Here is a 24511-nt window from a genome sequence, read left to right as displayed (position 1 = left end):
ATTTAAAAAGGTAAAAATATCAAAAGTCCATAAAGCTAAAACAAAACAAAACTCTAATATAAGTTGAAAGTTGTTTCATTTTATTTCTTGGATTTCTTGGTTCAGAATACATTTGTTTTTAAAACCGATCTTTCAGGAAGACAGAGAACTCTACACTGATAGATGCAAAGCAAACAAAGAATAGTGTCAAATAGGACACAGCACTTCTATTGGACTGGTTACTTGTGGTAAATTACATTACTTGCATTGACCCAAAGTGAAGAGTTAAAGAAAGAAAGAATACATGCATTGTGCATGATAAGAACAGAGTAGTTCAAATGACTTAATAAAGACAAGGTGGGTGAGGTAATGTCTTTTACTGGACCAACTTCTGTTGGTGAAAGGGAGACGCTTTCGAGCTTACATGGAGCTCTTACTGAAGTGAGCTGTAGCTCACGAAAGCTTATGCTCAAATAAATTGGTTAGTCTCTAAGGTGTCACAAGTACTCCTTTTCTTTTTGCGAATACAGACTAACACGGCTGTTACTCTGAAACCTAATCCAACTTGTCTCTCTAATATCCTGGGACCAATACAGCTGCAACAACATTGCAAATAACTTTACAAACTTTCTTTAAACTATATGAAACTTAAAACACTTTGCAATAACAAAGAAGATGCAGACGGTGTCCGCTCTAAAAGATGATAAATCAAATCAACAGTGAAAATGAGAGATACTAACTGACATGCCGCACTTTTTCCTGAATGAAACGTATGACTGTGGGGAGAGGAAATGAACAAAGACTGTCTACGAAAAAGACCCAAAATCTGGAGTATGTCGTTTGCACATTAGCTTTGGAGCTGATGATGCAGCCTGCCTGGCAGTCTCAGGAATATTGTGGTTATGCACTCGGCAACAGACGTTTGTAGTAGCATGAGATTTCAGAGGAGAGAAAAGTATACACCTTAGCACTGGGGCTCTGACGCTTCTAATGACAGTATCAGATAGCAAGATGCCAAATGTTTACTCTCAGACCAGCCAGGCTGTCTAGCAGCCAGCACAATCAAGCACTAGATAAGGGATCTGATCTGTGTCCCAAGTTCTACAGTTCATTAGGGGCTCAGAGCACCTTCTGGAGAGGGAGAGAATCATGTGTTGCTCTTGAGTGACCCTTACCAATACTGACTCACTCCTTGGCTTACAAAACAGTCACTGCCAGGTATGCCAAACTTTGAGAGAAAAATAGAGAAAGAACCCCATAAGTTCTGGCCCCGACACCACCAAGCCCCAGCAAAACATTGTCACAGGGTGAAAGTGTCCTGCAGCTAAATAAACTGCCCTGGCAAAACACAGAGGTTCATTTTATGTTGATGAGGCAATGTTTATCCAGGGAGAATAGACACAAAGACTCTCTCCCGTACTACACCAAGTGACATTGCTGTATTCAGAAAGAATGTGGTGTAAAGAAAAGGGGGCCTGCTTCTAATCTCACACCAGTGAGAATCAGGAATCACTGAAGTTTGCACCAGTGTAAAAAAAATTAAAAAAAAAACCACACTCCTCAGGATAAAACTGAGGAGAATCAATCAATATTTTTTATGAATAAAATGGTCTTTGATTGATACATGCGTGAAGTAAATGTGTCAGTAAATAAGGAGCATTCATCACACAGTTTGAACACGCAATCCACTTAGCATAATAAACAATTTACATTCATTTTTATTTGTGATGTTGTGGAATTTGAATCACCCTGTTTTGATCCTTGACTCTAAACATTTGTTGGCAAAGCCCCCAAAGTGCCGAAGAGAGTCATACTGACTGCAGTGCATTCAACTGGATTTTATATAGTGTCATACAGGAGCTGCCAGAGTATGCCTTTCCTCTTCTCCATGGAATAAGCGCCTACTTGTTACCTTTTAAAAATTCTGTTCTAGTTTAAGTGAGACACCTGGCTATAAGAAAAGGAGTACTTGTGGCACCTTAGAGACGAACCAATTTATTTGAGCATGAGCTTTCGTGAGCTACAGGTGCCACAAGTCCTCCTTTTCTTTTTGCGAATACAGACTAACACGGCTGTAACTCTGACACCTGGCCATAGTTATTCAAGTTCTTAAATTACAGGCAATTCATCTCCGGTGCTTCATTCACAGCACAACTCTGCTTCTACAGCAACCAGCCACTGTTTCAAGCAGATTTTTTTTTTTTTTTTTTTAACTAAAACAAGGTGGTTTGCGAAAATCTTCAAACTTCTGCTCTCTGACATGGGGACAGAGGGAAAGAAAAAATCGGAGTCTTCTAAATCATTACAACACTGGGATAGAAATAAGAAAAGTTTTCTTCAGAGTGAGACTTTGTGGGTGATTCTGAGAAATTCAACTTAACCCACATGTGAACAGGTGCAGTGGTTAAACACCACACACACAAAATAAACAAGGTCTGATTCTCAAGATTGAAATTTTTTGAAGGTTAGAGTGTGTATTTGCAAGAAGAAAATAAAAGAGTTAACAGAAGCAGAAAAAATAAACTTCACATCTAGGGGCTCAGTCCAGTACCATGAGCCCTGGGTGTGGAGCCCTCCTTTCCAAAAGCAACCTTTCCTCTCTGTCCAGTCAGGGAGTCATTCTTATAGCCTGTCCCTCAGCACATGTGCAGCGAGAAGAGAGAGCTGAGCTGAAGTTAAGCCCTTGTTTACCGGGAACCATCCAGTACTCCTGCTATTTTAAAGACAGATGCTATTTTGAAGACAGATGCTACACTGATGACATCTTCATCATCTGGACCCATGGAAAAGAAGCCCTTGAGGAATTCCACCATGATTTCAACAATTTCCATCCCACCATCAACCTCAGCCTGAACCAGTCCACACAAGAGATCCACTTCCTGGACCCTATGGTGCTAATAAGCGATCGTCACATAAACATCACCCTATACCAGAAACCTACTGACCACTGTGCTTACCTACATGCCTCCAGCTTTCATCCAACCACACCACACGATCCATTGTCTACAGCCAAGCTCTACGATACAACCACATTTGCTCCAATCCCTCAGACAGAGACAAACACCTACAAGATCTCTATCAAACATTCTTACAACCGCAATACCCAACTGCTGAAGTGAAGAAACAAACAGATTGACAGAGCCAGAAGAGTTCCCAGAAGTCACCTACTACAGGACAGGCCCAACAAAGAAAATAACAGAACACCACTAGCCATCACCTTCAGCCCCCAAATAAAACCTCTTGAGCACATCATCAAGGATCTACAACCTATCCTGAAGGACGACCCATCACTCTCACAGATCTTGGGAGACAGGCCAGTCCTTGCTTACAGACAGCCCCCCAACCTGAAGCAAATACTCACTAGCAACCACACACCACACAACAGAACCACTAACCCAGGAACCTATCCTTGCAAAAAAACCCGTTGCCAACTGTGTCCACATATCTATTCAGGGGACACCATCATGGGGCCTAATCACATCAGCCACACTATCAGAGGCTCGTTCACCTGCACATCTACCAATGTGATATATGCCATCAAGTGCCAGCAATGCCCCTCTGCCATGTACATTGGTCAAACCGGACAGTCTCTAAGTAAAAGAATAGATGGACACAAATCAGATGTCAAGAATTATAACATTCATAAACCAGTCGGAGAACACTTCAATCTCTCTGGTCACTTGAGCTGGGGCAGGGCTGGGGCAGGGATTTGGGGAGGGATCCAATAGGGGCAGGGAGAGGCGGAGTTGGAGCGGGGTGGGGGCGGGGCATGAGCACCCACTGGCGCTGACAAAAGTTGGCACCTGTGACTGGAAGTATGTAATCAGGCATCAGCAGAGACCAAAAAAAAAAAAAAAAAGAGAGAGAATACAGTCCAGTCCTGTGTTAAACATAAATTAAAAAATATATATAAAAAGGGAAAGCAGCATTTTTCTTCTGCATAGTAAAGTTTCAAAGCTGTAGTAAGTCAATGTTCAGTTGTAAACTTCTGAATGAACAACCATAACGTTTTGTTCAGAGTCACGAACATTTCAGAGTTATGAACACCTCCGTTCCCGAGGTGTTTGCATCTCTGATGTTCTACGGTACCAGCAACAGAGGTCAATTTGGTCACTGAAGGAACACGTGTTATTAAGCAGTTCAAATCACTGTTTCTTACCTCCTCAGGTACAATGACCAATGGGTATTTGTCCTCAGATAAAAAATTGAAAATAACCCAAACTTTAAAGGCATCTTCATCACTAATGAACAGAGGACTTTTAGTGAGGTTCTTTTTGAAGCAGAGAGTCCAGCACATCCTATTGAACTCAACTTTGTCAAAGTTCCCTTGAACCTAAAAAGAAAGAAATGAAAAAAAAATAATCTACATTAAACAGCACAGGACATTGTACAGATAAACATAAGTGAGAATGTATTGATCAAATGACACTAAAGGACCAAGAAAATTCTAATTAATAAATTCAGAAACTTTAAGGCCCAAAGGAACCAGTAAAGTCATCTAGTCTGATCTCCTGCATGACACTGGTCTTGGAATCTTATCCAGTAAAACCAGCTTCAAGCCCACAGTTTCTGATTGAATTAAAGCATATTTAAAATTGTCAGTGAAGGAGAATTCACCATATTTCATATTTACTCTAGTGGCCTAGTTAAAACACACCGCTAAACCTGTATAACTATCACCTTCTTAACTGCAACTATCCTTATGTTATGCTGAGTAACTCGGATGGAGTGAATCCAGACATCATCATCATAAAAAATCTAAAAGCTATGTACAGAAGAGTAACTGTGAAAGGTTTGTTGTAATATATTTTACTATTTTATTATATTAAATGTGCTGCTATTGTAATAGAGTCATAATCACGATCATTCATAATCACATGCAATCACTTATTTTTGAACATACAACCCTTACATACCCCTGTAATTTTCTCCTAAACTCTCACATTTTTCATTATTTTGACATAACTTTGAAAATTTCCAGTTTCTTCATCGTCCTGTACATGTGTATATAATTGGTGAATGATTTCCAGATGTTGAAGATTTTTCCCATACTATAATAATTTTATGCACTCACTCGTGTTAGATTTAAAACATACTCCATCACTCATAACTCTACAGCTTTGTAATGCTGTTTCTTGGTCTACACAGAAGTTAAAGACACATTTTGCATTGTAATGGGATTTCTCTTGCTTTTTTGTAACGTACAAAAAATGTGGGGAGCCCCACACACCCAGAGCCCCTCATTGAGACCCATTCCCCCATAGCCAGATACACACACCCCACTGAGCCCCAACCACCTTCATCTGGATATGCCTGCATAGTCCCATTAATCCTGAATAGGAATAACTGCAGGCAAATGGACAGAAATCAGTAATAAACACACACAAGCTGCTTATTGTGACATAAACAAATATCCATTTATAAAATCAGACAGCAGCAGAGGCCATCCTGGATTTTTAATTTAAAAGAAGTTGCAAAATTAGCTTTAAAAATACTAATAGTGAAACTGACTTGACTGGACTCCAAAATATTGTAAAAATATTTAAACCCAGACGGAGTCTGATCTTGAATTTTATTCATACATTTTTATAGGAGTTTCATCCTGCTTGTGACCTAACAAACATGTTCTTAAAGATTAACGTTAGTTTTAACAACAACATTTACACCATACACCAGTATATGCTTTTTACTCTACTCTCTATGGAGCATGTGCAATCTACTTCAAGTCACCATTTTGCTTGGAAACTTCTGTACTATTCTATGCTATTAACCATAAAGAAACTATCAGATTATTGATTTGTGCTTTTGTGCAAAGGAAGATACAAGATGAACTAAAAGAGAAGTTGAAAAAGCACTCTCTTACTTAAAACAATGAAGTATAATAATAATAATAATAATAATAAAAAAAAAAAATACAGAACACCTCCATCTCCTCCCAAAGAAATTTTACACTGTAACTACAAAAGATTTAAGTCTCTGAATCCTGTAGGATTGTTGTTTGTTTTCTTGGTATATAAAACAAAACCACCACCACCACTATATCCCACTAACAGCATTTGACCAAACAAAACAGCCTTAAGTGCAACTAAGTACAGAAATTCAGCAGCCTGCCTGGAGCTTTACAAGACACAAAGACAGTCCCCAAGGAGCTGAAAGAACTTGGAATTTATGGGTCTGATTCTTCACTAGCTTGCGAATTGACATATGAAAAGCGGGGTGTAAAATGCTACCACCAGCATAAGTGAAAGGAAGTGTGATTTTATGTAACTATTTTATGTCACAATTTTATGTAACTCTTCTATTATAATTTTGGCTGATATCCATGTGACATATTACTGACAACTCAATAATAAGTGCATAAAAAGCAGAGAAACAAAAAACAGAGTATGAAAAAATCAGACTGGCAAGATTCATATTTCTCTCTCTCTCTCTTTATTTTTAGGGCAACAGAAATAAATATAAATAAAGAGGAAGCATGTTGAACTGAAGACATCTGAAATGCAAAAGCATCAAGACATCTGCCAGGGAACTATAAGGGTGGTATAATGAAAATATTATAAGTGGAGGTATTAGTAATACTAATTCCATATACCAATAAAGAAAGTTTGTTGCTACTTGCTTCCTTCATCAAATTGCCAACCTGGGCATTTCTCCATGCTTCTCTGATTCAACAATGGAGACTTTGTTGCAGGGCAACTCATTCCCTAGTACTCTAGATAAATAATTCATTTACACTGAGGAATAGAAGAAGAAAGATTTAAAAAGCTTGAACAGTTTTCTCAATAAGATTTACTCTAGAAGTGAGGCAGGATAATATGAGTTGTTGCTTTGGCACCTCAAAGTGATTTTTCTATACAGATTGGCATGTTTGCTGAAAATAAAAATGATTTGGATAGTTTGTGAACACTGAGAAACAATACACTATGCTACAAAACTAATGCAAAAGCTTCTTTCTAATTTCCAGTAAAAACAAGCTGATAATTAATTTTAGTCTAAAGGCCTTCTAAAACACAAGAGCGTCTTTGCCATATACTAATACCAATGTTTACTTTCTAAGAAATGCTGAATCTTATTAAAATCCAAATGCAAGGATTTATTATTTTAAATAAAAGGAGAGAGTTTGGGTAATTTTCAAAAAGCAAAATACCCTGTGAGTTTAAGAACTCCCTCAAAATAGGCTGCTTCCGTTCTCATTGAAGACAACAGGAAGACAGTTATACCATCACCCCACAGAAAGAATGCATAGGAAACTGCATGTCTGGAAATCAACAGAGTGTCCTTTGGAATAAGTGGGAGTACCATAAGGAATAATGCGCTAAGGACTTGATCATGCAGTGTTTAATATGTGAATATTTTTGTTTAGGAATACAGATTTGGGGGGAAATCCTGGATAGGTATTTGTTCACTTGTTCTAAAATCATCCAAACTAAGGCACAAATTACTGAAATGGGGAAAAGCAAAAATTCATTTTTCCAAGGGAAAAATGGCACGCATCCGTGCCTTCACCCAGTGCATCTCTCTTCTCTTCTGACACTTGTTCATAAATACCTCCTAAACTGCCAAAGAAAACAGGGTACAATGAAGATTTTTACTGTCCACAAAGACAGCTTTGTATATGCAGCAATGCATAATTCAGATCTTAAAAAAGGAACAACAGAAGTTTCTCAAGCAGCATAAAAAAACCCTTTTAATTTGTATCTAAGATACAAGCATTTTCAAATATCTGACATTTAATTAGCATTACAAAGCAAGAGATTCTGGGCAATTTAACCCGGGTTTCTCAACTTTTTCCTTTTAAGATGAAAAAGTTTTGCAAATTAAAGTTCTATTAAATGGTAATAGCGCAGGTACTCCTTCCCTCCTCCCCCAAAGTGCCAACTCCTCTTATGCACACTTTTTTAAATGAAAGCATATTTCATGTAAGCACTTAGGTGGCTTTTCATTTCCCTTTTTTCTATTCTCTCTATGACAGTGCATTGCAGATGACAACTGGCTTAATGACTTGATACTGCCTGTGAAAGGCATTTGTAAAAAGTTGGGACTACAGTTCAGGCTCTCCACCCAGTTGAGGCTCTTTCTTTTTTGGGAAAAATAAGGCCCTTTCTTTCTTTGGAAGATTTGGTAGGAAAATTTGATGGATTTTTTGTATTTCAGAATAAACAAACAGTCTCTTTAAACTAAAATGCTTCCACGTTTACAAGTTAACACTGCAGAATGCTTCACCACAGAATGGCCAAGAAAGTAACAGATACATCAGCATCATGATGTACCCTGATGTGCTTCAATGGCTAACACACCAAAAACCCACCACCATCACCCCCCCCACACACACACACACACAAAAGGAGGGAAGAGTGTGGAATCTGTGGGAGAACTAAAGTCCAGAGAGATAGCGGGGGCTGACTGGTTAAAACTAAAGAAAGGGATGAGGCTCAGTGGTGCCAGAAAGAGGGGCCTAGAGGGCCTGGGCCCCATCATTTTTAAATTTTTTACCTGCCTTAAGGGGGAGCAGGCAATGAGGAGTGAGTGGCCTTGGGGGGAAAGAAGTGGAGTGGGCACGGGGCCAGCGGAGGGACGGAGGCCACAGTTTGGGCACTGGTGGTCCCCCTACTTCTAGGGAGTTTCCAGCATTCCTGATGAGGCTTAACTTCACTGCTGGTGATACCTCAACCAGACCTGCCAGGAGTTATGCGCCTCAAAGCTCTGTAATGCTCACCAGTATTAAATGCATATGCTATTTTTAAGTTTATCATTAAAGACAAATTGGTTCCTTAAATAATTTGCACAAAGTGTGACACATGATGCTGCACAAAACTTTCCAGCTATTCCTTGCTACAGGACTCCATTAGGCGGAACTCATTAATGCTATAAAAAGGGGGCCACTATCTGCATAGCTATTGTCACCCCTCTGCAAAGGGGTAGCAAATTTTGGGGCCTTGCAGGTCAGCTTCTCACTGGAGGAGAAATCAGTGATGGGGAAACTGGGAATAGTCTTATTGCTGTTTATTTTACACTTTCATACACCATGCCTTGAACAGAGGTGGTCACAAACGGCACACAGACAACTCCCTCTTTTGGAATTTCTGACAAAACACTAATGCCCAGTTCCCAGAGGGCAACTCTGCCTCAAGAATTGCCTCTAGTTAGATAGATTAAGGTAGAGAGCAAACCTTGTTCCTCGCCAGAGTTCCCCCAAAAAAGAAAATACATCACAGAACTAACAGTGCATTTCTTCAAAGAACGAACAACACTTGTGCACTACGAGAAAGAACTTTTAAAACTAATAGTACCACCTATTGACTCCCACTATACTAGTATTTTTGTGGGTTTTCAAATTAAAATACCCTCTTTCGATATAAGGAATTTCTGCCCTTCCTGTTTGTAAATGAGTCTACATATCACTATAGTATAATATAGGTCAACATACAGTTCTACAAGTTTTAAAATAATTTTAACCACAATCCACTATGTACATGAACACGTCTTTGCACAAGTGTGGCCCAGGCAGTGGGGTTAAAAAAATCAAAACAAAAACCAAACCATAATACTGCATCTTGCAATTTTAAGGCATACAACTCTGCACAGAGCATTTCTCCATTATGTCCCAATGTACAGAATCAGGATCAGCATTTCTTCATTTCCCTTCCTCCCTGTCCATTTCTAAGTTTATTATCTAATCCTAAAACTGCTTACTTGAAGAGAGAACACAAGAAGAACTAAAAACTTACCTTTTCCAAGATGAATTTGTTTAAATATGGCATGTAACCCTGATTGGAAACTGGTCCTTCATCATCGTCCCGAAAATGCTCTTCCAAGGCCACTGGGTCATGTGGAACATTTAGCACTGTGCACAAATTGTGAGAAAGGACCTAAAAACGGAAAACAAATCAGTGAGATCAGAGGTCAGTTTCCTTAGTGGCAGCGCTGTGATTCACTAAAGTCTGCTCAGAATGAGACACATTCATGTCAGGGTGAGTTGTAAACTGGGGATTTTTGTTGAAGGAAAATACAGTTCTAGTAGCTGAGTTGCAGGAATTCAAACACTTCAAATGGTAACACTATTACAGAGTCAAAATGGTTACAATCCAGTGGTTAACAAACAAATACAAAAACAGCTTCACAGAGAATTCAAATCATGTATTTGAAAGTAAGGGAAGATCTGTGGAAATACAGAGTTCATGTTTCTATGAGGAAATTAGTTAATAAGGGGAAATGATAAGCATAACCAGCTCCTGTTGTTATAAAAATTCAGCAATGTGACTAAACTGACTCATGAAAAGTATTTCAGCAGACATCTTGAGTTTATAGGAAATGCTAACTTGTCAAATAAAGGTATAGATTTTGAATTTCTCTCATCTGCTTGTTTTTCAGTTACTTTTCTATATCTACCATAGGTTTCAACTGGTAAGAGGCAAATAATGTTACAGGAGGGCCCTGCGGGAAGGGGTGGAGGGAAGGGAAGAGTTCAGAAGTAATTCTTAACATTTTATTTTAAAACAACATATTTGCATGTGTTACTTCATCCGTTTCATCCCCCGCATAACCTATCTAGAGAAATGACCTTCAATGAGAGGCTACAGGCTTCATTAGTTTTAAGGAAGTACAGAGTTCATGAAAACTAAGTGGCAATAAATACATCTAAAACTCCATTGTATGCAGCATTTTACAAGCAAAATATATGCCTGGTTACCAACTATGGAGCAAAGAACCTAGATCATTTTTACTTTTATGCCATGAAACTAGTAGCAGTAAGGCTACATTCTACACAACAAATTAGGGGTGTGATTCTTAGCTTGTGTACACCTGCTAGCATGAGCATAAATAGTAGTGTAGCCATGGTAGCACGGGCAATGGCAACCGACTTAGCCATGCCAAGTACACATGGGGGTCCAGGGGGTTGTACTCAGCATAGCTCAGCCATGCCACTGCTACCATGGCTATGATGCTATTTATACTCACACGAGCATATGCAGGCTCTGGGAATCACCTCTCTAGCTCATATTGCAGATTCATCCTAAGAGTCCTGGTGAAAGGTGCCGCATCTCCCAGCCACAGAGAGCGTGGTTCCTTCCTTCTCTTCTCTCTCACATACCTTCCCAAGGATCAGACAGCCTGCTGCTCAGCCAGTCCAAGGGTTTGTCTACACTGCCACTTTACAGCACAGCAACTTTCTCGCTCATGAGTGTGCTGCGGGGGGGAAAACACCCTCCGGAGCGCTGCAAGTTGCAGCGCTGTAAAGTACCAGTGTAGACAGTGCACCTGCGCTGGGAGCCACGCTGTGATTTGCACCATTTTTCAGCTATTCATGCAAAAGTTGCAAATACACATGCAAAGCCGGGTCTCAGACCATGAAAACAAAATCGCTCCCGGCACTGGTAGCTATTCCCCTCGTGGAGGTGGTTTTTTTCCATAGCACTAGGAGAGCTCTCTCCCACCGCTGGTGCCGCGACTACACAGCCACGTTAAAGCGCTGCCGCGTCAGCACTTTAAAGTTGCTAGTGAAGACAGGCCCTAACATGGCTTACTAGGGCTTGATCCTGCATCCATTGAAGTCAAAGAGGAAAACTCCCATTGATTTATATAGTACAGTGTCCAGCCCTGAAGGACCCCATAAAGCTACAGAAACTGGGTTAAGCATTTAACCTTACTTATCTATGAAGGGATTGAAACTGTAAATTTCTTTTCCCAGTGTGCTGTACGAGAAACAATATAATAAAGACAACATGCAGAAAGAAGAGGCATTAGACAGAAAAAAAATAGCTTGCATTTTAAAAAAAAATGCATCCTGCCTACATAAAAGAAAGCTAACTACCCAGCTGTGAGAAAAGATAGCAACTGACATCATTTGGTCTTTCTCTCTCTCTGAGAGATGTACGTAATGGTCCTCTTTGTTCATTGAGCAAGTACTACATCTAAAAAACAGAACAAAGGGAGACAGGGAGAAAGTCTGCAAATTTGTTTAGGGCTATTTATAGACAGCTAAATATATCTGTGTTAGTGACAGAGCAGTTGAAAATGGGGTAGCTGCAAAACTAGAATAAATGGAAATGGGTTTGAAATCTTCAGAGTTGTTAGCTAAGAAGAATGTATCTAGGTTGCAGATTCAATGGAGAGTCATTCTGTTTTCTTTCCTATCCGATTACATTAAAATTTGCTCCATTGCTCTTACGGATAAAAAAAAACCTAGCAAAGTATCAGCATTATCATGAAATCCTACCAAGACCACATTTTAATTTATAAAAGCACACACACACACACACGTCCATGAAAACAAAATCTTCACACATGTACATTAAAATAAAACAAAATAATTTAATCTGACCTAGCCAGGTAACAAAGAAGTCTAAAGAGAACAGAAATAGGTACTGCTCTCTATTGCCTGCCATTTTATATTAACTGCTAAGTTTTCCAAAGCAGATAATAAAATTATATCTACGTTTTGTGTTCACACTGTGATTTGCACCATTTTTCAGCTATTCATGCAAAAGTTGCATATACACATGCAAAGCCGGGTCTCAGACTATGTACAAGAACTCAGGTGAATAAATATTGGGGATATAGTTTTAGATGCCAGGTTGAGATCCTATTGAAAATTTGATCCTAAGCAAAATGCCTCACACTGGCTACACTGTACTGAAGTATGGTGGAGGAAGATGCAATGGCCCTCTGGAGTCTCTTAAAATACCCACCCATTCCAGTGATGAGAAGTTTAAAAACAAACATTCCCCTTCACTTTACCCTTTTCACCACACCCTATGAATTGGGGCGATGATGTTAAAAAATAAATAAAAAACAACAACCCAGAGACACGCACACAAATACATTGCCCTCCTCAACAAGATGTTCCCCTCCAATTTAAAATTACCTTCACCAAACAAATTATTCCAAACACTAAAGCCCCCCTGTCTCCTGCTAATGCAGAGAAAGAGACCAGTGCTCCTTCCTCCCCTGATTAAGCTTCCCTCCTGTTATCTATGTATTTAGGAGAGATTAGGAATAAATTGATCTGAATTTTCAGGTAGAAGGCACTTAACCAGAACATTCCAAAAAAATTTGCTCTTTTACAAGGTTACCATTAACAACAACTAAGGAATATTGAATAAAAGCAGAACTTTGTTCTCATCTGCCTAGCTCTTACCCCTCTTCCTGCTCTCCCCCTTGAGGGCTTACTGCTGCCCAAAGGCTGAAGGAAACCCTGGATGGTTTCAACAACTAGGAACCAGATCCCAGGAAAGAATTCTACTTTCAATCATTTTTGAAAATCTGCCTTATTTGAGACTCTATTATGCTCAGTTCCTTCTTTTCATAGTTCAAGAAATTCCCTGCTGCCTTCCAAAATCTTCCATTCTTTGAAGTGGCAGAGAGCCAACTGCCTTTCTTGGTATCTAGAGTACATTGAGAAAACTCAGCAATGAGTTCTTACTTTTTTTTTAAAAGCCTATCATCTAAAGCATCACTCTGACGATCAACAGAAAAAAAATAGCTTAGCGCAAGCTTAAGGGACTAAAAAGCCCCTTGTACTGCAGAATCTCAGTTAAACTGTGAAGAAAATTTCCACCAGTAAGGATAATTCTTCTAGTGCCCTTATGGTTGCTAGGCAACTTTTTCTTTCCGCATTTATTATGCTCTTGTTGCCACAATTAACAATCCACCTCCATGCCAGAACCAGTCTCTTGCTCCATGCCAAAAAGTCATCTTTCTGCTATGCTGTGGATCAAGCTGCAAACCCCTGCAGTAACTGACTCCAGCCAAAGCACTGGATCCCTAAGGTCCTGAAAGCTTCATGAGACTTTGCTAGACACTTCTGAATCATGTTTTTATTTTTAAAGTTGCTTTACTTGGTATTTATGTCTCTAACACAGCTCTATCTGTGCTACCTTTGCAACTCCTAGAATTACTTAGGCCCTGATCCTGCAAACCCTTACACATGTGCTGAACAGCAAGCATAAGAGTGCCCCCATAGGTGATCTGTCCCCCAGAAAGAGAAGGAACACTCCAACAACTTATTCAACAGATAGTAACTGCCCCATATAAAAGAGTATTACAGCCAAAATAATAATGGGACCGTTAAGAGAAACAGCCTTGCACTGCACAGGATATTGATATTTTCTTCAGTACTAGTTTCATCTTTTAGGAGAGGGTGGGATTGGGTTTTTTCTTTAAGAGTTTAAAAGAGTTATGGAACTGTACAATTCCATTTACTAGCCTTCTACAAAGTCACTTCGAGATATTCTTGGACTGTCTCTCTGACATCTCCTAAAGGACATCTTGCCATCCGTTCCAGCTCAACATGCTCCCATCCTCAGTCTCCTTTCTCAATCACTGACAATACCAGCATCCTGGACATCACTCAGGCCCATAACCTGGGCATCATCTTCAATTCAGATCTCTCTCTAGGTCCTCCCTTAAGATTCTTTTTGCATAATATCTCTAAGATACGGCCTTTCCTATCCACACAGCTAAAACTGTTGAGAGTTTGGACATGATCTTGCATCTCAGTTACTGCAACATACTTTTCTTTGGCCTTGACAAATGCAATCTTGCCCCACTCATATCCATTCAGAACACTGCTGCAAACATCACTTTCCTTGCCCCCACTTTGACCATGTCACCCCTCCCTTTTAACCCCTGCGCTGGCTCCCCCTTCTCTATCGCATCAAACATAAGCTATTTGTCTTTACTTTCAAAGCTTTTCACAGCCTGTGCCCACCTTACCTGTCATCTATCAGAAAGTCAACTCTCACCTCCCATCGGCCCATGACGAGACAGCCTGCACTGGCCACTTGTTACATTTTCAAACAAGCACCTTTGTGCTTTCTCCCAGGCTGCATCTCACCCTTGGGAGGTGCACTCCATAAACACTGACAAAACTAACTCATTATCTTCCTTCAAAGCCCTCTGTGATGCCTACAAAAGAACTGACAACAGTTAGATCACTGCTGTGTCAAAACACTGCCTATCATGCTGACCAATAGTGTCTCCTGGTTTTCTTGTATTTTGCCATCAGTCTGTGTCTCCATCTGTTGTCTCTTAGCTTACAATCTAGCATAAGCTCTTTGAGGCAGGTTCTGTTTTCCTTGTTCTGGTTTGTACAGCACACAATGGTGTCTCGGGCCAGGTCTCATAGGCACTATGCTAATACAAACAATATAACAAAAATGTTTCAGTATAGGGTATAATGCTGACAGTTGGGAGACTTGAGTTTAGAACAGAGGTGGGCAAACTACAGGCAGCAGGCCACATGAGGCCTGCAGGACCCTCCTGCACAGCCCCGGAGCTCCTGCCCGGGAGGCTAGCCCCCGGCCCCTCCCCTGCTGCCTCAGCTCTCTGCGCCTCTGACGCAATGCTCTGGGCAGTGGGGCTGCGAGCTCTTGCCAGGCAGCGCAGCTACAGAGCCGCGGCCTGACCCGGTGCTCTGTGCTGCGCAGTGGCATGGCTGGCTCCAGCCGGGCGGCATGGCTGCCTGTCCCGGTGCTCTGGGCGGCGCGGTAAGGGGGCAGAGAGTTTGGATAGAGGGCAGGGGAGTTTGGGGTGGTGGGCAGGGGGCGGGGCTGTGGATAGGGATTGGGGTGGTCAGAGGGCAGAGAACAGGGGGGGTTGAATGGGGGCAGGGGTCCCAGGGAGGCAGTCAGGTATGAGAGGGGGGTTGGATGGAGCGGCGGGGGGCAGTCAGGGGCGGGGGATCTGGGGGCAGTCAGGGGACAGCGAGGGGTGGATGGTGCAGGGGTTCTGGGTGGGCCATCAGGGGACAGGGAGGGTTGGATGGGGCAGGAGTCCTGGGGGAGCGGTCAGGGGGTGAGAAGCAGGGTGGGCTGGATAGTGAGCGGGGGCCGGGCCATCCTGCCTCCCCTCATCGGCTCTCCATACAATTTCAGAAACCCGATGTGGCCCTCGGGCCAAAAAGTTTGCCCGCCCCCAGTTTAGAAGGGTATTCTATACTGGTAGAGGTATGGTGCAGTGATGTTTTCAGTCTGAAGGGAGAACAAGATAAATAATTTCATTCATTCCAGCTAATATAATAAAGTAACAATTTCTCATAATAAGGACCAACTACATACTGCTCACTTTTGCTAGATGACCCACCTTTATCTTCTCCACTTGGATATTAAACTAATGTTCTGTAACATACATCTCCCTCTCTTGTTTCTGCCCTGTTATCCTAACCCTGTATCACCCTGCCGATCAGCACGCTGGCCAAAATTTTCAAAAGTGACTGGAGACTTTGGTGGCCTCACTTTTTGGTCACACACCTTGACACACCTGAAAAAGGCAAAATTTTCCAAGAGCGTTGGTCACCCCACCTTCTGGAAATCAGGCCCTATTAAGGAGTGAAGTCAAGGACCCAAAAATTGAGATGCCCAAACCACTTTTGAAAATGTAGGCTACAAGGAGCAAACAAGGAAGAACAGCAAAGCTGTGACTAGTCAACAGTCCACCATCAAACAGAAAATTAGGAAGAAATACAACAAAGTTTTCATATATTGTGTAAAAATGGGTTTGGCTTGCATCATCTCTAAGGTTTCAATTTCTCAAACATACTACCACATGTAATGCTTACAGCAGTAAGCATTCTCATGGAAATCCAGTAGTAAGCATTTGCAAGATTTGTCCAAAGACTACATTAAACTTCTGGAAACTCTCTTTACTATTCAAACCACCAAGACACAACACTTTAATAAACCATTTAGAAACTGAAGAGTGCAAAAAAAGGTGAAACCAAAAGGAAGATTTAAAAATAGTAAAACATATGCCTGCACGTAGCTCATACTAGAACCACAATAGTAAACTAAAGCTGTAATTGCTTCCACAAAAATTATACTGAAATTTTGCTACAGTGGCATTTGAAAGGGCGTGGTGCAATATATAAACAAAACAAGAGCAATGTTTATAATTAACGTGTAATTTATGAACAGACAAGCATCATAAATGTTTACAATTTTTGCCGATGCGTAAAAGAATGGGGTAATCAATATAACTGCAGAACTACTAGAAAATACTGGTCAAATGAATCAATGCACAATACTTTAAAATACAAAAGAGGACTAATGTTGCTTAAATTAGACAGTAGCACCCATATTTGCATTTTTAAAAAAGACTGACAGAGGAACAAGTTAACTCAAGAACTATGCCATATACTGTGGCTGTTCTCATATTGTCCCCTCTCACTCCTAGGTCTTTACCTGTTGGCTGTACAGATATCACGTACAAAGGAATTAAGTAATTAAGAGAAAAGGGATAAGGGACATCTCACACAACTGCCTCTGTCCTGATGGGTCCTAGTTTTTTTCCCAGGGGCTTGACTCCTCTCCAAATAATGCAGAGGGGGTAGAAAGGACCCACATACCTGTCTCCATCACTTTCTATTTCCATTAAATTAAGACTAGTACAGAAAGTAAACCCCTTTGGAATTGGACATCTGCTGCATAAAACACATTCATTCTTATGCTGGATTATTTTTATGTTTGTACTGCCTTGAAAAAATAATAAAATGTCACTTTTGTGGAACAAACAGACCAGCTGGGAAGAGAAATTAGAATGTGAGTTCTTCAGAAATGGGGGTATAATCCACTTCCAGAAGTAGTACAAATGCCAAAAATCTTTGGTGTGGTTGAGGGGTAACACAGCAGATAATTAAAGTTAACTTAATGCACAGCAAACATGCTGACACTAAGGGGAACTGTCAAAGATGACCACCCACCATTTATTTTATAAACGTCTCAAGTGTCAACCTTTCCTCATACCCTCAAGGCAGGGCAATTACAATAATGGGGAACAATTACTGCAAAAGGTAACTAGACAGAGACTGCACAGGACCTACAAATCAAGAGAGAATATAGCAGGGAGCGGCAGGAAAACAAGATTAAAAAAAACAACGAGAGCCTTGATAAATTAGAACGTTTGTATCCCCAACCTACTCAAGCTGACTGTGGGTTTCCCACTGTAATAAGGACAGACACACTGTCCTTCAGAAGAGAGACAGTCCTCAAGTTTTCTCCAGTGATTACAGAGGTTACAGTTGACCTGGTGATCAATACAATGATCTATGAAACACGGCCAGAATGGAATCAGATTCCACAAGCTGTGTGAGTTCTATTAAGAACACACATCACTTTAGAGCATAAGCTGGAAAAGAATCACACAGTTGGAGCCTCTTGACTACTTCTCCTGTTTACGCTCAGAGTGCTATAAAACCTCAGTCTCCCTTTGGCAGACTCTAAATTCTACTTGAATGGCGTCAAGTCCTTTGTTTGGGACCTTGCATCTAGTCTACAAGAGAGCGATGCAGAAAAGGGTACTCAAGGCAAATGACTGAAGAATGGGTTTGTATAAGTGTACCTACAGGCCAGAAATCAAATAAGCTGCATCACCCTCCATGACAAGAGAACTGCTTTAACTTCAGGACCCACACGCACACATATGTAACAGCTCAAGACCCAGGGCGCTGCACATCAGACTAGGGAACAGTACTGGAGAAAAATGAATCTGTAGCCTACATAGCACTTCAAACAATCTGGAAAGGGCACTACTCTACCCTGGTTTTGCCCATTGAACATGATGGGAACTGGATGGCTCACAGAGAAGATGGTCACACAGGGTGTGCATATTCTGCACCAATAGCTTTATTCCCATGGGTCCTCAGTGACTTTACAGAGTTATATGATGGCAAAGATAGACACCAGGGTACTATCTCCAGGACAGTCCAAGTGAGTGTCCAGATAGAACGTTTCCAGACCCACCCCCCCTTCCATGTTCAAAGTGAGCCCCACCATTTTGGGGCCATCCCAAGAGAGCGTCAATGTGACTGACGCTGTCCTGACTGGAGTATCCAGCAGCGCCACAATGGAGCCAAAGCACCAAGCCTCTCTGAGGCAACTGTCCCAGGGCTTTGCAGGAGGCTCCCAGGCTCCTGCTCTCCATCCCCACCCCTGTGAAGAGCAGGAATAAAAGACTGAGGCTGCTGATTTTGCTTCCCCAGCAGCAGCAACCCAGGGATAGTCACAAGCTGCTTCCTTCCTCTCGCTCTCTCTCGGCGGGGGGAGAGAGAAGGAAGGAATCACAGCCTGGAAGCCCTGGGGCGGGAGCCTGCAAAGCCCCTGCTATTGCCCGTCCCCGGGGCCCCTCGCCAGCAGCAGCCCCGCGCCCCGGGGTGGGGCGGAGGACACTTGCCCCCCAGCCCAGCTGACGCCCCCAGGCTCCCTCCCGCACTTGCCTTGAGCTGGGACTTGGAGACCTTGCCGCTCCGGTCCAGGTCCAGGGCGGTGAAGGCGTGCCAGATGGCCTTGAGCAGCTCCTCTTTCAGCCCCCCCATGGCCAGCCTGCCCCCAGGCCGCTGCGCCCCAGCCGCACGCTCCGCCAGCTCCAGCGCCGCTGCGCCCCAGCCGCCCGGTCCCCTGCTGCAGCTCGCATCACTCCACCCCTCTCCGCCGCCGGCAGCCAACCAGGCCCAGCGGCGCGGGGCAGGGCTGCGCCCTCCGGGGCAATAGGAAGTGATTGAGCCCTGGGCAGCTGCAGGCTGAGGATCGTGCGCGCCCCGCTCCACCTCTCCCTGACCCCTCGCATAAAGCAGCCCCAAGCTGGGCCAGCCCCTGCTCCCGGCACCCCTCCCCCCCGCAGCGGGCTGGAACCGGCCCCTGGCAGGCGAAGTCCCCCCGGCCCTGAGCTGCCCGCGGGGCCGCACGGCAGGCGAGGGCCCGTGGGTAATGATCACAGTGAAAGGTGAGGCCCCGATCCTGGCAACGCTCCCAGCCGGGGCTGCGCGCAGGGGCGCTGTGCGGGGAGTGACGCTGTCCTGGGGCAGAAGTGGTTGCAGGCTCAGGGCCTTGTTTTCTGTAATGTCTCTAAAACGAAACCTGTAGCCCCCAAATGCTTTACAGCAGGGGTGGCCAACCTGTGGCTCCTTGTATAGGCACCGACTCCGGAGCTGGAGCTACAGGTGCCAACTTTCCAATGTGCCCAGAGGGTGCTCACTGCTCCACCCCCTGGTTCTGCCACAGACCCTGCCCCCCCTCCATCCCTTCCCGCCCCCTCCCCTGAGCCTGCACCGCCCCCCCCCCACCTCAAAACAGCTGGTGCAGGCACTGATCCCTGGGGCTGCCAATGGCTGGGAGGCGCTGGGAGCGGGGAGCTAACTTGGGGCTGCTGACCTATTACTGTGGCTCTTTGGCAATGTACATTGGTAAGTTCTGGCTCCTCCTCAGGCTCAGGTTGGCCTCCCCTGCTTTATAGGGTCAGACACTGACCCCTCCTAGGGCACAAGTACCTGCATTGCAGGTATTCTGCCTTGTCCCCTGGGACTGGTCGTGGGTACCTTAGTGAGGTGTGCTGGTGCCCTCCATTCATGCCCTCTGCAGCACAGCACATACAAGCATGGATACTACGTGCATGCATATAGCTGTATTTTAACACGTTCTTTCTACCTTACAGAAGACGGCACATTTTGAGGTTAAGAATTAAAAATTGTACAAGGCAACCCTGCACCAGGCCATTGCCTCAGACATCCTCACTTGGTCCCTTAAGGTAATGAGTCCCTTCTCCATAGAAGGGACCTATTACCCTTATTCACCAAGGACACTTGCTCCAACAAAGCACCTGATCCAATATGTGTAACTATTAGCAGGTGAGTAGGATTATTCACAAGAGTAAATTTAAGCATATGTGGAAGTGTTTTTAGGAGTAAGGCCTTCAAGCTAATAAGGGAAAATCTAATAATTTGGGGGCCTGACCCTCAGGAATGTTTATATGTTTTTAAATGAGTGTTTCCAGTGGAATTTAAAAATAAATCATGGTAATGTTAGTATGGGGGGTCCCTCTAACAACACTGATGAGCACCTAATGCTTTGTCTCAAATTGGCCTTATACAGATTTCAGTGTACCACCAACAGGCAACTCCCTCTCCTAAATTAGTATTTTAAAACAGCCCTGATGATTCCACATGGCTTTGTCTGACCTTTACATACACACTATCTCTATAGGGCATGCAACTTTTGCTAGTCGCTTGAGTGGAATTTGAAATGAGATTGCGAATCAATGAGAAATATGGTGGCAGTTCCAGGCAGCTCTAGCAGGACAAGCTTTTGGATTAACAATGGTGATATTGTCTGAGGAAGCCAGTGGTAAATGGAATATAAGGAGGGGAGAGTAGAAAGAGACAAAGTCAGTGAGGTAGGCGGAAATAAATCCATTGGTGGTTTTAAAATAAGGACATTTTTTATGTGGATCCTGAAATAAACAAGAAGCCAATAACGTTGTTTGATCACATTTTTTTATGTCTGAGAAGGGAAAGGTAGCAGCATTCTGCACTTGCTAGCATCTGGAGAGACTGGATTTGCAGAGGCTAAAGAGAACGGCGTTGCAATAAGCCTGGCAAGACGAAATGAAAGCATGGATGGAGACGAAGCTCTGTGGCAACAATGCAATGTTGTTTGAGGGGATGATAGGCAGAACTGCAATCAAAGAAGGATGAGGCATGCTGAGAGTCTGGAATAATGCCAAGGTATAGACAGCTGAGACAAAGTGTGAGTCAAGGAAGAAGGTGGAGGTTCTCTTTATTTTCTTCAAAGGGGTAAGGGAAAGCATTATTATATAATTTCTGTGACCTCATTTATTATGTTTATCCATATGTTACATTGTGGCTATGCATGAGTGTCTTTAAGGAACTGTCTCTAATGGCACTATGCCTCTGCCAAATATGTACACAATGAACCACTTTCTTTTCTGGAAATTGATGTACGCAGTCGAGAACATTCTCACAGAAATAAACAACAACTTACATAGATATCGTGTATTTCACTCCAAAGGGTCTAAAATCACTTAATAAACTGAAATGCAAACTGTAAATAGGGCTCGTGTTATTGCTTTTCCCACAGCTGAAATGCAGCTACTTCTGGGGCAAAACTGAAACTGAATCTTCTCCCATGAAGTCAGGGGAAAGATTCCACCCGCTACAATGGGGGCAATTTTGTTCTTGTAAAAAAGCTCATTGTGCCAAGAAATTGACTCCATGTCTTATAAAACAAGGTGTGTGCGGATCACAGCAGGGGCGGCATTGCAGTATGTAGAAATCTGCCAGCCCATCCAGAATGGACCCTGCTGACAAACGGATACCGAGTATCAAACCTTGAGTAGCCCTAACAATAACGGTTCTAATTTACTTCTGACAGATACTTGAGAAAGCCTGTCTCTTTTTTCATGCCAATAAAGTATAATTGAATTTGAAGATGTAGAAGCTGGAGCTAGAAAAGATGTATGGCATCTGTGTGCCCACCCCCTTCCTGTGCAAGTGTGCCAAGGACATAAGACATATCAGATATCAAACTGAAAAGGTATTTGATTTTTGACAAAAAGTGAGCTGAACTTTTGTGAAGTGTACATGCAATAAAAGAACAAAGCTGTAGAGGACTATGCTTCCTGTCCAATCCGATATGAAGATATTTATGTTGATAATCCTGTCATCACCAATATAAAAAAACAAGTGGAGATGACCAAACTTGCAAATTGTGCAGTGCCATTATTTTTCCAGTCTAATCAGAGGGACCAGCCTAATGGCGAAACTCCCATTGACTTTCATGGAGCAGGCTTTATCCTTCCTTAGTACTTTTTTCAATCAGGTTTAACAATATGTAAACCAAAAAAGGTACTGATGCTGAGTGGTTCTGTTGCCATCATTCGGCAAAACGTGAAATTCGTACTTGTTTTACTGATCATTTCACAAAGCTCATCAAAGTAATGTTCCCAGATTCAGTTTATGCAAAAAAGAATTTTCCAGTGAAAGAACAAAAGCTCTGCTTTCGTCTGTACTGACGTTGCACAATGTCACAAATGATACCAGAAGCTGCATAATTAATACGTGTACCTTTTAGAAGGCAAGAGTTATAAGGTCCCTTCTGACCCTCAAATCTGAGTGCTGTATTCAGCAAGGTAAAAGAAGTATCAGCCACAGGGTATAGTTTTCTACCATGCAGTTTCGTCTGTTATTCAAGCCAACAAATCATTTTTGGTTGGCTCATGAGATCAGTGGTAGAACAAAACGAAAGGAGGAATGTCACATCAGAGCTGCATGAATAATGCACGCAAATTGTCACAAATGCTCACTTGAATTTAAAAGTGACCTTGTTTTATTTGTACGCATACCACTACTGTGTTGAATTCCTGCACCTATTCCAGTAATTGAGGATTAGAGAGACAAGGTGGGTGAGGTAATATTTTTTCATTGGACCAACTTCTGTTGGTGAGAGAGACAAGCTGTCAAGCCACACAGAGCTTGTCTTCAGATTAAGGATCTCTCATAAAAATGATCATTCAAAGTAAAGAAAGCACAATCTTGAATATTCTCAACAGTGGCACATTTTATATGGGAGGTGACACTGCAGCTGGAAGGTGTAATTACAGTGCCATCAGCTTGGTTAGACTTACATGTGCTAGCTCTAATCACAATGGAGAGCAAACTGTCAGAGTCCAGATCAGGGGTGGGCAAACTTTCTGACCCGAGGGCCACATCTGGGTGGGAAAATTGTATGCAGGGCCATGAATGTAGGGCTGGGGCAGGGGGTTAGAGTGCAGGAGGGGGTGCGGGAGTGCAATGTGCAGGAAGGAGCTTGGGTGCAGGAGGAGTGTGGCAGGGGGCTGAAGGGAGTTAGGGTTCGGGTGCAGGCTCCAGTGTGGCAGCAGCGTGCAGCAGGGCTAAGGCAGGCTCCCTGCCTGCCCTGGCCCCACGCTGCTCCTGGATGTGGTCAGCATGTCCGGCAGTGGCTCCCTGGGGGTGGGAAGGGGAAGGCAGCTCCACTGCGCACTGCCCTTGCCTGCAGATACTACCCCCTGAAACTCCCATTGGCCGCAGTTCCCCGTTCCCAGCCAATAGGAACTGTGGGGGGTGGTGCCTGCATCCCCCAAGGGCCACAGGGATGTGGTGCCAGCTGCTTCTGGGAGCGGTGCAGGGCCAGGGCAGGCAGAAAGCCTGCCTTAACCCTGCTGCGCCACAGGTCTGGCAATCATGCGGGCCAGATTGAAAGCCCTGATGGGCTGAATCCATCCCCTGGGCTGTAGTTTGCCCTCCCCTGGTCTAGATACACCATGTGGATTTGAGAAGAGAATTTTGTCTTCAGTAGCTTTGCAGTTTAAAAGCAAGGTAGAGTTTAAAGTTTTGCTGTTTTTTTTAAACTAAATAGAGATGCAATGGTCTCTCTTTTTGTAACATGGTAAATGATCCAGGGGTAAACATGTATTGCTTTTTGAAGGTATTCTAACACATTTTGTGTTCGTCTGTTTGTTTGCAATGCCTTTTTTTGCTTATTGCATCCTAGGTCTTGGAATCCACAAACTCTGGTGATTAGGCTCTGCTCCCAGGATGGGTGGATCACTAGTATGAACTTCTTTATGAATCTCAATAGGTTTTAACTCTAAAGATTAATTTAATTATGACAATTTAAATAGCAACACTGTTAATTGCTGATGATACCAGAAGCATCTAGTTAATGTATTTCTCCAGTGTAACTAAGCATAGCTGTTCTACTTATTCAAACAGGAAACAAGCTGC

General features: G+C 42.8%; 1 protein-coding gene and 1 long non-coding RNA gene across 3 annotated transcripts in view; one reads left to right on the top strand and one right to left on the bottom strand.

Moving 5' to 3' along the window:
- The window catches only part of SWAP70 (switching B cell complex subunit SWAP70), a 55217-nt gene extending 35831 nt beyond the window's left edge, over positions 1-19386 (bottom strand). Inside the window, exons 1-3 of one of the 2 annotated variants that reach the window (XM_048852756.2) lie at positions 19190-19386; positions 9708-9848; positions 4139-4312 (exon numbers count right to left, since the gene is read on the bottom strand). In XM_048852756.2, the coding sequence (XP_048708713.1) occupies positions 4139-4312; positions 9708-9848; positions 19190-19288 (414 nt within the window). In that variant the 5' untranslated portion in view covers positions 19289-19386. Of the gene's footprint in view, positions 1-4138; positions 4313-9707; positions 9849-13117; positions 13256-19189 lie in introns of those variants that run through there. The other variant, XM_048852755.2, reaches the window with a different exon arrangement.
- A 73-nt stretch (positions 19387-19459) lies between these two features.
- On the top strand, positions 19460-21816 carry LOC125637772 (uncharacterized). The gene is made up of 3 exons (XR_007357071.2): positions 19460-19695; positions 20404-20596; positions 21257-21816. It is a non-coding gene; the product is annotated as an uncharacterized LOC125637772 (long non-coding RNA).
- Positions 21817-24511: the final 2695 nt, after the last annotated feature.

This window comes from Caretta caretta, chromosome 6 (assembly GCF_965140235.1).
Source record: "Caretta caretta isolate rCarCar2 chromosome 6, rCarCar1.hap1, whole genome shotgun sequence".
In the NCBI taxonomy this organism is placed as follows: domain Eukaryota; kingdom Metazoa; phylum Chordata; order Testudines; family Cheloniidae; genus Caretta; species Caretta caretta.
The sequence above is the reverse complement of the archived record's forward strand: the minus strand, read 5'-3'. Positions and strand labels throughout refer to the sequence as shown.